A 13,342-nucleotide genomic window follows, 5' to 3' on the forward strand; every position below is an offset into this window, starting at 1 on the left:
ACTTCAGACTGGAACAGGGACTCCCTTAGACATCCTCACACCCAATTTCACAGGTGGGAAAACCAGCCCTGAGAAGGGCTTTGCCTTGCCCCAGTCTCCCTGAGAGTAGCACTCATGCCAGGAAGCTCTTGGACCCTTGGGTGGGCAGTAGGCACTGGCTTGGTATCCAGCTTTTGGGAGCCAGTGATGAGATGCCCCCTACTAACTGAGTTCCCTCCACCCTGCTGTGGGTCAGGCCAGCTCCCATGCATCCTATGGCTCTGGGCATCTTCTGTGACTCCTGTGTTCCCAATAATCAGGCATTTATCCAAAGCTCCTTGGTCTCAGATAGATCCACTCACAATAGTGAGAAATGCATCCCTTACTTCCGGTACGGGTCTCCAGCTTGATTCCTCCCACCTGGCTGCTGCCTCCAACTCGGGACCTTCCCCTTGACCCCCTTCGCTTGTCCATGGTCCCAGGCAGGCCTCATCTTGATCCCTGTGCTGTGCTTAGTCGCTCAGTCATGTCCGATTCTTTGCGACCCCTTGGACTATAGCCCTGCCAGGTTCCTCCATCCATGGGGCTTCTCCAGGCAAGAATACAGAGTGGGCTGCCATGCCCTCGTCTGAGAGATCTTCCCCAACCCAGGAATCGAACCCAGGTCTCCCACATTGCAGGCGGATTCTCGACCATCTGAGCCACCAGGGAAGCCCAAGAATACTGGAGTGGGTAGCCTGTCCCTTCTCCAGGGTATCTTCCCGACCTGTATTGCAGGTGGATTCTTTACCAGCTGAGCTACCAGGAAAGCTGCACTTTGATCCCTATCAGTCCCCAAATGTGGGGAACAGTGCCCCCTCAGCCCCTTCTGGCCTCAGGATCCAATTCTGCTCTCTCACTGCCCCGCCCCCACCTGCTGGCCACCCCCTCCCTGCCCCGCCCCCTCGACCCAGGAGCCCAAGTGGGTGAAGAAAAGAGGCCAAGCAGGTGGGGATTTGGTCGTGATGCTGGCAGCCTGGAGGCCCCGGGCAGCCTCAGCTTAGGCTGAAGCACTCTGAAGTCTGGGTGCTGGGGAAGAGGTTCCTGGGGGTTGAGTCTTCACTCACTGAGTGTTTCCTGAAGGGCCTGGGGTAGCTTCTGAGGCCCTGGTTGTTGGGGTTGTTTGCTGTCCAGCACACGATGGGTCCCGTGAGCAGTGAGATGAATCTCACAGTCTCCATTTTGTCCAACATGAATTCCTGGAAGGAAACAGAAATCTCTGGCACCTGACTGGGCACCGGCCCCTGGACACCACTTCCCAGACACCAAACCACCATCAAAGGTTGACCTGCACATCCTTTCACAAAGGTCCCCAACAAGGATGTGGTATCAATGCCAATTGGCAAGTGAGCAAACTGGGGTTCAGAGAGGTTAAGTGGTTTTCCTGAAACGACACAGCCCAGCAGTGGCAGAGGGGGATGGCTGAGTCCAGGTCCTCGTGTGGCTTCCTGAATGGGGTTGCCTCTTCTCACCACTTCCTCCAAGAAGCCCACCCTGACTGCCCACAGCCTCTCTCTCTGAGGGGCACTCATTTCTTAAGGGCCTGGTTACCGTTATTTCCTCTACCTCTAACTCTTTCTCAGGCATAAGAGTGTGACTGTAAGTCTTGACTGGTTGATTGTTTAGGGGGATCCTTGGGACCCCTTGACATCTCTGGGTAATTTCCTCCTTTTTCTTGGGAAGAAGATGAAATTAATACACTGTGAGTATAAGGGCAAATGAGCCCTTTCTCAAATGTTCATTCGTGTCCAACATGAAGGAGCTACACCCCAGGGGATGCCAAATATGTGGCATTCAGTGTGAGCTGTGCCACCGAGCAGGGTGGCCCTGATACTGCCCATGACACTCTTGTGAGAAGTTCTTCTCAGTTAAGACGCAGCCTCACTCACTGTGGATCATCACTGCTGGACAACACAGGCCATGGGTCTTGCCCACCACCCCACCCCCTGCCAGTGTCCTGATAAATCCCATGGACAGAGGATCTTGGTGGGCTACAGTCCACTGAGTTGCAAAGAGCTGGACACAACTGAAGCAACTTAGCAGGCAGCAACAGGTCCCAGAGGCACTAACAATCCTGAATTCAAACTACTCCACTGAACCTGCCATGAACGAGGAAAGCAAGTGACGGCTTAGGATGAAGCCAGTGCTGAAGAGGAAATAGGGGAGGGTGGAAAGGACGGTCCTTGTGGTGCCACTGAGTCTGAACCCCACCTAGATGTTGAAATTACATGCACAATACAAGACATGCTGTTACAAGAGTCAAATGACCTCAAAAAAAAAAAAAAGGAATAACAAAGCTGGAAGACTCACTTCCCGATTATAAAACTTACTACAAAGCTACAGTGATCCAGACAGTGTGGTATTGGCTAAGGACAGATGTGAGGACCAATGCAATAGGATTAAGAGTCCAAAAATAAACCTTCACATCTGCAGCCAGTTGATTTTTGATGAGGATGAGGAGACAATTCAATGAGGAAAGAGTAGTCCTTTCAGCAAATGGTAACAGGACAATTGAATATCCTTACACAAAATAATGAAATTGGACCCCCATCTGATACCATATACAAAAATCAACTAAAATTACATCACAAACCTAAAACTACAAATATCTTACAAGAAAACTTAGATATAAATCTTCATGACCTTGGATTAGGCAATAGTTTCTTAGATATGATGCATAAAGCACAAGTAACTAAAATAAAAATATATACATTGGATTTCATCAAAATTGAAATCTTTGTGCTCTAGAAGACATCATCAAAGCGAATAGACAACCAGTAGAATGAGAGAAAATATTTTCAAGTAATATATTTGATAAGGAACTTATATTCAGAGTATGTAAAGAATATTTGCAACTCAACAGTAAAAAAGACAAACAATCCAGTTTAAAAAATGGGAAAAGGATCTGAGTAGACATTTCTCCAAAGAAGATACGCAAATGGGCAATAAACACATGTTTATATTGCACATTATTCATCATCAGAGAGATTAAAATCAAAATCACAATGACATACCACTTTATATCCACTAGGATGGCTAAACTATCAGAAACAGACCATCGAGTGTTAACAAGGATATGAAGAAACTGGACCCCTCATACTTTGCTCACACGATTATAAAATTACACAGCCACTTTGGAAACCAGTTGGCAGTTCCTCAAAACGTTAAACATAGAGTTACCACGTGAACCAGAAATTCCACTCCTAAGCATTTACCCAAGATAACTGAAAAAGTTATGTCCACACAAGTACGTGGCCATGGGTACTTTCTTCGTGGTTCAACGGCTAAGACTCGAACTCCCAAGGCAGGGGGCCCAGGTTTGATCCCTAGTCAGGGAACTAGATCCCACATGCTGCAACTTTAAAAGATCACACATGTTGCAATGAAGATCAAAAAATCCCTTGTGCTGCAACTAAGACTCAGTGCAGCCAAATAAATAAATATTTTTAAAGAACATGGGCAGTAGAGGCATTATTTATAATAGCCGCCAAATGAAGACAACCCAAATGCCCGTCAGTTGCCTACCGGATAAACAAGAGTGGTCTGTCCATACAATGGAGTATTATTCAGTCATAAAAGGGAGTGATTTACATAATGAAGACATTATGCAAAGTGAAAGAAACCAGACACAAAATGTATTATTTGGGGGGAGTGGCAAAAGGATTCAGGACTGAGATACTGCGAATGATGGTGCGGTTCTGACTGTACTGAGAACAGTGAAGTGAGCTCTCTGAATGGGTAAGTCTTAGGGCACTGGAAGTAGGTCTCATTAAAGATATTATTAAAACTAAAACAAGGTGTGTTGTCATTGGTGGAAGCCAGTCTGATGACCTGACCTCCACTGTTGCAGCATCAGCATTATGACTGATGGGGGTGTGGACGACTGATGGGGGTGGGGACCCTCCCAGTGAGAAGGCAAAGCTCAGCGGACTTGAGGAGAGCCTGAAGTTTAAGACGAGGACCCCTCGGTCCTCATCGGGAGCTCATCAGTGCTCATCGGGAGCACTGAGGCTCCCTCGGTCACTGAAATATCCCTCCCCGTGCAAACATATGATCACACCTGTGAGCATCTTGGTGTGTTGCTTTGCAGGTGTGTCCATGTATGTTTCATGGGTATTGCAGGGTGTTCGGCGAGACCATATGACTATCTGTATGAGTGTGTACCCTGTATGTGTTTGTGTGTGTGTATGTGATGTAACAAAGTGGACTACACATTAAGACCAGGCAGGACAGGATTTCCTTTACAACTCTGACCCAGCACCAATAGGTGCTCACTACAAGTTTGTTGAGAGGCTAAAAAAGACCCCAAGACCCTACCGCACACATGCAGGCACCATGCAGCCAGGGAGGGAAGGGCCAACAGGGCAGCTCACCAGGAGCCGAGGCCCAGGACAGGCTCAGGTTGAAGCCTGCCTGGGAAGCACAAGTCCTCACCTGGATGAGGTCAAGCTTGGAGAAGAGGCCCGTGCCCCTGGGCACGGCGTGGGCAGTGGAGCAGCACTGCCGGGCCATGTCATTGATGGCCACTTGCACGTAGTTGAGCAGCTCGTTCTGCAGGGAGGGGAGCAGGCTGGGGCCCCCTCTTAGAATCCCCTGCCCCCTCTCCCCACCTTGCTCAGGCCAGATAGGCATCCTGGAGCCAGGAGCCACCTTCTCATCTCGGTCTGCACTCCACACCCAAAGGGGCTGGGATGAGTCCCTCCACTCCCCGGAGCCAGAGCATCCTCCCCTGCAAAGAGGGACACAGGATGGACTGGCCTTCCAGAGAGTCCACCCGGCTGGGGACACCTGAGGTCCACACCCAATGGAGGGGCTTGGTCGGGGGAACGTGAAGGAACCCAGGGCTCCTCACTCGGGGCAGCTCCAGAGTCCCACACTTCAGGTCTTCAGAGTCATCATTAGCTGCGGCTTCCTTGCTTCCCACCTTAAAGAGAAAGACCCAGAACAGGCTCTGTAAACTGCGGCCAATCCAGCTCCCCCTCAGGGCTCCTTGGCTGGGAGTAGAAGCCCATGGACTCCAATGCTCGTGTCTTCCAAACTAGTCTCCCATAGAGCCTGAGAAGGTCCCACATTCACCGACTGCACCCTGCCCATGTGGGGTGTGCCCAGCACTGCCCTGTTCCCCAGCCTGGCTTCTCTACCTCCTCCCAGCAAACCCCGAGGCTAGTACGGTGCAGACTCTGGCATGGGGAGGACCCGGGGGGTGTTCAGAGGGTAACTAGTGCACAATCCCCAGCCCAGGAAAGAGATGCTCAAAGGATTAAACCCAGAAATCTTGGCTCCTGACTTCAGTTCAGTTCAGTCGCTCAGTCGTGATTCTTTGCAGCCCCATGGACTGCAGCACGCCAGGCTTCCCTGTTCATCACCAGCTCCCGGAGCTTACTCAAACTCATGTCCACTGAGTCAGTGATGCCATCCAACCATCTCATTCTCTGCTGTCCCCTTCTCTTCCTGCCTTCAATCTTTCCCAGCATCAGGGTCTTTTCAAATGAGTCAGTTCTTCAAACCAGGTGGCCAAAGTATTGGAGTTTCAGCTTTAGCATCAGTCCTTCCAATGAATATTCAGGACTGATTTCCTTTAGGATGGACTGGTTGCATCTCCTCACAGTCCAAGGGACTCTCAAGAGTCTCCTCCAACACCACAGTTCAAGAGCATCAATTCTTTGGTGCTCACCTTTCTTTATAGTCCAACTCTCACATCCATACATGAGAACTGGAAAAACCATAGCTTCAAGTCCCTTGACTTCAGCCCTGACTTATTCTTTCTAAGCATCACTCTTCTCCGAGGTGAAATAGAATATGAATAAGAATCACATTATTTAGGGGTACACATGCCTGAATGGGGGCATCCCAGCTACCTTAACAGCCTGTGGCCTCAGCATCTGCCTTATCTTAGAGAAGCCCTTTGACAACTAATAGCCACCAAATCAGAGCAGTCAATCCTAAAGGAAATCAACCCTGAATAGTTACTGGAAAGACTGATGCTGAAGCTGAAGCTCCTCTAGTCTGGCCACCTGATGTGAAGAACTGACTCATTAGTAAAGACCCTGATGCTGCAAAAGACTGAAGGCAGGAGGAGGAGGGGAAGACAGAGGAAGAGATGGATGAATGGCATCAGCGACTGGATGGGCATGAACTTGGGCAAACCCTGGGAAATGGTGAAGGACAGGGAAGCGTGGCATGCTGCAGTCCATGGGGTCACAAAGAGTCGGATACAACTTGGCAACTGGACAACAACAAGCCGTGAGGGAGAAGTGGGTAAGTGATGTGTGTGTGTGTGTGTGTGTGTGTGTGTGTGTTGGGGGCTGATATTATGGAGGAGACAGCAGCCCCCAGCCCTTGCCCCACCCCCACCCACCCAGCAGACTGAGCTCACCTCACAGCTGCCCACGTCTTTCTGGAGGGTGAGTCCGTGTTCCAGCTGCTGCCACTGCTCCTGCTTGCGGTGACACCTCCTCTGCAGCTGGCACAGCCGGATCTTGAGGCGCTGCGGTGAGGGTGGCTGGGTCACTTCGATGCAGCAGACCCTCCCCGGGGGCATCTGCCCTGGGCCTGGTCCAGGAGCTCAGTGCTCAGGGTGATCTGAGCGAGGATGGGAGTGGGGGTGAAAAGTTCGGGGATCAGAAAGTTCTGGGGGGAGTCAGAGCCATTCAAAGCACCAGGAGATGTAGGGAAAGGTATGTCTAGGTGTTCTCTGGTGGCTCAGGTGGCAAACAATTTGCCTGCAATGCAGGACACCCAGGTTCGATCCCACGAGGAGGGCATGGCAACCCACTACAGTATTTCTTGACTGGAGAATTCTATGGATACAGGAGCCTGGCGGGCTACAGTCCATGCAGTCACAAAGAGTCAGACATGAAAGAAAGAAAGAAAGTGAAGTCACTCAGTCATGTCTGACTCTTTGCAACCCTGTGGACTGTAGCCCACCAAGTTCCTCCGTCCATGGGATTCTCCAGGCAAGAATACTGGAGTGGGTTGCCATTTCCTTCTCCAGGGGATCTTCCCAACCCAGGGACTGAACCCAGGTTTCCCTCATTGCAGGCAGACACTTTAACCGGAGTCACCAGGGAAGCTCTACTGAGTGACAAACCCTTTCACTTTTCAGGCCGACTGGGGTTTGAATCCCAGCTCAGCTCCTAGAACCCTGTTTCACTCTCCATAAGCAAAACCACCTGTCTGGGCCCTTCCGGCTGCAGGGCTGCTGGGAGGACCCTGGGTTGGGGATAAGGCTGTGAAGGCCTCTGGGGCACAGGCTGCGCTGGGCACACTCCCCCGCCAGGCCCCGTGAGGATGTGCTGGGGGACACAGGATATACATGACTCCTCACTTTTCTGAGCCCTAGTTTCCTTACTTCGAAAATGAGAAAAATAGCCTGCCTGGGACTAAAGTGCAACACTTGGCTCAGAACTAATATCATCAATATTTTAATGCAATGTTTTTAAAAATCAAAGTTAATGCAAAAAATAATGTATGATGAGCAAAATATTAAAATTTTCAATAAAGTTGGGATCCAATATTGCACTTGCACACCTCACTCACCTCCCCTAGTCTCAGCTCTAGGAATAGAAACACCTACCTTGGGGTGCTGGTGTGACATCTGAATGAGATAAAGCATGTTAAGTGCTTTTCACAGTGTCCCTTAACTCAGCAGGGGCCACAGGACTGGAAAAGATCAGTTTTCATTCCAATCCCAAAGAAAGGCAATGCCAAAGACTGCTCAAACTACCACACAATTGCATTCATCTCACACGCTAGTAAAGTAATGCTCAAAATTCTCCAAGCCAGGCTTCAGCAATACGTGAACCGTGAACTTCCAGATGTTCAAGCTGGTTTTATGAAAGGCAGAGGAACCAGAGATCAAATTGCCAACATCCGATGGGTCATCGATAAAGCAAGAGAGTTCCAGAAAAACATCTATTTCTGCTTTATTGACTATGCCAAAGCCTTTGATTGTGTGGATCACAATAAACTGTGGAAAATTCTTCAAGAGATGGGAATACCAGACCACCTGACCTGCCTCTCGAGAAACCTGTATGCAGGTCAGGAAGCAACAGTTAGAACTGGACATGGAACAACAGACTGGTTCCAAATAAGGAAAGGAGTACGTCAAGGCTGTATATTGTCACCCTGCTTATTTAACTTATATGCAGAGTACATCATGAGAAATGCTGGGCTGGATGAAGCACAAGCTGGAATCAAGATTGCCGGGAGAAATATCAATAACCTCAGATATGCAGATGACACCACCCTTATGGCAGAAAGTGAAGAGGAACTAAAAAGCCTCTTGATGAAAGTGAAAGTGGAGAGTGAAAAAGTTGGCTTAAAGTTCAACATTCAGAAAACTAAGATCATGGCATCCGGTCCCATCACTTCATGGCAAATAGATGCGGAAACAGTGGAAACAGTGGCTGACTTTACTTTTTTGGGCTCCAAAATCACTGCAGATGGTGATTGCAGCCATGAAATTAAAAGATGCTTACTCCTTGGAAGGAAAGTTATGACCAACCTAGACGGCATATTAAAAAGCAGAGACATTACTTTGTCAACAAAGGTCTGTCTAGTCAAGGCTATGGTTTTTCCAGTAGTCATGTATGAATGTGAGAGTTGACTATAAAGAAAGATGAGCACTGAAGAATTGATGCTTTTGAACTGTGATGTTGGAGAAGATTCTTGAGAGATCCTTGGACTGCAAGGAGTTCCAACCAGTCCATCATAAAGTCCTGGGTGTTCATTGGAAGGACTGATGCTGAAGCTGAAACACCAATACTTCGGCCACCTCATGTGAAGAGTTGACTCATTGGAAAAGACCTTGATGCTGGGAGGGATTGGGGGCAGGAGAAGGGGACAACAGAGGATGAAATGGTTGGATGGCATCACTGACTCAATGGACATGAGTCTGGGTAAACTCCGGAGTTGGTGATGGACAGGGAGGCCTGGCATGCTGCGGTTCATGGGGTCGCAAAGAGTGAACACGACTGAGCGACTGAACTGAATTGAACTGCATTTCCTCAAAGGAAAAAAAGAGATAGAGAAAAAATGGTGTAGGTTTTTAGTGCTACCACTAGGGGGCAGAGACTGGCTGCAAACTCCAAGCCAGGTCCTTGCAAGAATCAACCAACCCGTCAGCCTCTCTTTTTCTGTTTTCTCCCTCTCCACGTCCCTGTCCTCTGTCCTCTCGTGTCCCCAGGTCCCAGCTGCAGCACAAAAATTCATCATGCCATGCCTTTGCCAGGGCAGTTTCTTCTGCATGGAATTTCCATCCCTTGGGGTGAAAGTTGAATTTATTAGAAGATAAACCAAATATGAGAGAGATGACCTCTGGGGGCATTTACTCTGAGACAGTTTCTGTTCGGTGTCTCACAATTGCCTACCAGCTAGGTTGTATTGCCCCCATTTCACAGTTGAAGAAACTGAGGCTTAGAGAGGATCGTGCCCAGGGTCATGGAGCTAGTCATAGGCTGAAGAGGAATTTGAAACTCAGTCTGTCTGAATCTAGCACTCCTGACTTTTCTACCACAAAGATTACTTTTTAAGTATAAGCTGAGTTTTCCAGGGGACACACCCAGCAGAAGCGGAGGGAAAGGGATTCAGAACAAGGCTCTGGAGTGACAGCCCCACCCAGATTCCCAGCAGCCCACCCCTGCTCCAAGCCTTCTTCTGGGGTGCAGAGGGCGGTAGGTGCCTACACCCCAGTTCTCTGCCCAGGGGGATGAGCCAGGCTTCAGGCAGCTGTTACCGGGATCAGAGCCCTGTGGCCCTCCTCTAGAGACTCCAGGCTCTTGTGGACGGCCTGGTTCATCTCGAGGAAGGCCTTGAGACCCTTCTGGATGTCCTGGCTGACTGCGAAGAGCTTCCCATAGCGCTCCACCATGGCCGCCACCGGGGTTTCTTCCGGCTCCTCCCCTTGGTTGTAGCCTACGGAGACAGTGCGTGGCAGGATGGGTGAGCACAGAATGCCCAGCCCCTGCCTGCCCCCTGCAGTGATGCTCACACGGTGGTGGTGGGGAACTGCTGCTGTCAGCTGGAGCCTCAGAGTTGAGAAGGCTCCATCACCCACACCTCCTGTCCCTTCAGGAGAAGCCTCAGCATTTGAAAGGCTGCAAGGATTCAGGACTGAGTGATTCTGGATCACTGTCGAGCGAGGCAGGAGACTCCCCATGCCCTGCCCCATCCCCTGGAACCCCCAGGAGAAACTGCTGGCTGGGGGAGCCTGCAGGAAGAGGACAGGGGTCGTTGCTGCCCTGAGTGAACAGGCCCCAGCCTTGGTGTTTGCTCCTTCTGGGTGGGTTGAACAGGGTTGCATGGCTAGGAAGGCCCCAACCTAGGAGGTTGCTGGCAGCAGCCCTGGGCGCTGGGTCCACATCAAGACCTGTGCTTGGCCTGGAGCCCTGTGCCCCTCCTTGGCTCGGTGCTCAAGGCTCTCTGGTGCTGCTCAACCTTCCAATCACACCTCCCAGCAACCCCTGCCGGGCCCCGGTGTTCCAGCACACTGGAACTCACCAGCCCCAAACCCACCACGCGGGGCTCCAGCCTACGTTTGTGCTGTTCCCTCTGCCTGCAGCGCTGGTTCCCCTTTGCTGAACATCTTTGAGCTCCATGAGTGGCCCCCTCCTCCATGAAGCCTTCCCTGACCTCCAGGGCAGAGTCCTTGGGGCTCCCACAGCTCCAGAGCACTTAGCACAGTGGCTCTGAAATCAGATAGACCAAAGTCTGAGACCCAGCTCCACCACTTCCTGGCTGGGTGACCTTGGGTGAGTCCCTTAACGTCTCTGAGCCTAGGTAATACAGTTCCCAGAAGCTCCTACGTGTATGCATGCTCAGTCACCCAGTCATATCCAACTGTTTGCAACCCCATGGACTGTAGCCTGCCAGGCTCTACTGTCCCTGGGATTCTTCAGGCAAGAATACTGGATTGCCATTTCCTTTTCCAGGGCATCTTCCTGACCCAGGGATCAAATCTGCGTCTCCTGCATCTCGTTCTTTGACAGGCAGATTCTTTACCACTGAGCTACCTGGGAAGCCCTGGCACCTCGTAAGGAGGACTTATACCTTAGCACAGAGTAAATATTTCATAAACAATAACAGTTATTTTATTATTGATGGTGTAAAGATAATAATATGATGATAATAATACAAATATGTAACTATGACTTCCCTTCCACTTCCTACCAAATTCCCAGCACTGATCACAGTGGATTCTGGCACAAACCATGATCAAACAAGACACAGAAACCCATTTCAGATGTCTGTAATTTTAGCTCCTAAGAGCAAAACCAAAGACAAATGAGATAATAACAATAGCTGACATTTCCTGGGTGCTAGCTGAACGTCAGGCACTGTGATTTGGGGTTGGCCAGAAAGTTCATTCGGGGTTTCCTATAAGATGGTACAGAAAAACCCAAGGGAACTTTTTGGCCAACCCAGTACGTGATGATGAAATGTGATCCAGGCCACAGAACTCTCAAACCTCACTGTACAGAGACGCTGAGAACTTGCCACACAGGTCACACGGCTGGCGGCCAAGCTGGCTCGACCACAGTGAAATGGGCCTGTGGGTTCCCATGCAGCAGGTGAGCTCGAGGTTCAGTGGGGCCACACGTGCCCAGGTCCCAGGCTGGGAGGTGGTCGCGGAGAGGACAGGCCTTCTGCAAAAGTTCCATATGTACCCTTGGGGATTTTCTCAAGGACCTTGATCAGATAGTCTTCAAAAACCTTGTGCTTCTCCACCTCCCTCTTCAGCTTCCTCTGCCTGTAGAGTGAGCCAGACTTGAGGACGTGGTGTGGAGACCCCCAGGCCGTGACCCCTGGCAAGGGCCCGTCTCTGGAGCTGTGTGGATCTGGGCTGGACCGGCCACTGTCCCCATCAGTGGGCCACTGACTGCGTCTCTCCACCCCCATTTTACTGCTGAGTAAACTGAGTCATAGAGAGGTCAAATAGATGCCTGTGGTCAGGCAGTAAGAAAGGAGACCTGGGGGGAAGAGCAAGGATGAAACTTTCTGGCGTGGGGTCTACGGAGCCCCTCCTGCAGGCTGAGCAGGTGGCAGATGGCCTGAGCCCCCACTAGCCAGTGGTCCGGCCAGGGGCTTCACCTCTCTGCCTGGGTGGGCCACGTGTAACAGGCGTAACTAGTTCCTCACAGGAAGGTGGGGACCAGGTCTGGAACGCCCAGCGCATCTGAAGTTGGGGCCCCAGCAGCCCCCAGAGGGGAGACGGCCACATGGACTGCCCAGCCACGCTTGACAGTCAAGGGCATCACCAAGCAAGATGAGTCTCCTGCTCTGGGCCCATTCAAGGTCAGCAGTCAAGGGCAGAGGGCAGAGGGAGACAGGGCCATGGTTAGGTATCTCTGAGTGACCGCTGAGTGCCCCAGGGCAAGCCACTCTGCATCTCAGACCCTATTTTCTCATCCACACCATCCTGAAAAATGCAAGAAAGAACGGTCTTTCCCGCTGCAAATACCACGTGGGGTAAGCCACAGTGCTAAACATTATTGGGGTTGGAAACCCTGTGAGAATATGATGGATGGGTTGGACCTTCTCTCCAAAAAATTGCACACAGATGCATCCTTTTGCACCCAATTCAGGCTTTCGTGGGCAGCCTGATAGGGAAGGGGCTCTCTGGGCAAGGACCCAGGGCGTCTGCTTGGAGCCAGGGCAGCAGCCTCGCACGTTGATTTTGGAAGGGCTGAGTTGACAGGTGCATGGGGATGGCCACCCACAGCCCTGCCTTCACGCTGGGAGACTGAGCTTGTGCGGGGCTTGGGGCCAGCCAAAGCCTGAAGTCAAAGAGGGAGAGTTAGGCGCCCCCACCTCTCTCTACTCACAATTCAGCTACCCCTCCTGACTTACTCCAGGCATCCCCCACCCCCTGGCCATTTCCTGGCCCTGAGGAATTTTTCCATTGCCTCCTCAGGCATTTTTGCTCAGTCCCAGCCGCTTAGGCCACTGCAGGTGGCCCTGGGGCCAGGGCCCGGGGCACAGCAGGGCTTGGGACAACTCGTACTTGGCCTGGAGTTGGCAGAGTTCCTGGAACAGCACCTGCAGGCCCCTGTCCTTGTTGCCGGGATCGCTCGGGCCAGCCTCCTGGCCTGCATCCCTGGCCGCCAGCATCGCCGCCACACCACCTCGGGCGACTCTGGACGATGGGGGCCGCGTGGGCCAGGCAGGAAGGAGGTGGGTGTCCACGACAACAGTCAAGGCAGCAGCTTTCTCTTCCAGTCCTCCTGACGGTCCTCAGAAGTCAGGTTCCAGTCTCGCTTCCTAGAAAAGGAAACCGAGGTTCAGAGGCGACCCCTGTGACCAGCTTGAGGATGTACAGCAGGGC

At 51.3% G+C, this 13,342-nt stretch overlaps 1 protein-coding gene across 1 annotated transcript in view; it reads right to left on the bottom strand.

The window, feature by feature from the left end:
• Positions 1–963: 963 nt before the first annotated feature.
• The window catches only part of CCDC197 (coiled-coil domain containing 197), a 37,973-nt gene continuing 25,594 nt past the window's right edge, over positions 964–13,342 (bottom strand). The window contains exons 2-8 of the mRNA XM_086363145.1: positions 13,022–13,278; positions 11,685–11,767; positions 9,755–9,933; positions 6,395–6,505; positions 4,871–4,942; positions 4,453–4,569; positions 964–1,217 (exon numbers count right to left, since the gene is read on the bottom strand). Coding sequence (XP_086219271.1) covers positions 1,014–1,217; positions 4,453–4,569; positions 4,871–4,942; positions 6,395–6,505; positions 9,755–9,933; positions 11,685–11,767; positions 13,022–13,128 — 873 coding nt within the window. The 5' untranslated portion in view covers positions 13,129–13,278 and the 3' untranslated portion in view covers positions 964–1,013. The remainder of the gene's footprint in view (positions 1,218–4,452; positions 4,570–4,870; positions 4,943–6,394; positions 6,506–9,754; positions 9,934–11,684; positions 11,768–13,021; positions 13,279–13,342) is intronic.

Source organism: Bos grunniens, chromosome 21 (genome assembly GCF_055505025.1).
Source record: "Bos grunniens cultivar Pamir isolate PY7600 chromosome 21, Bosgru_T2T1.0, whole genome shotgun sequence".
Taxonomy (NCBI): Eukaryota; Metazoa; Chordata; class Mammalia; order Artiodactyla; family Bovidae; genus Bos; species Bos grunniens.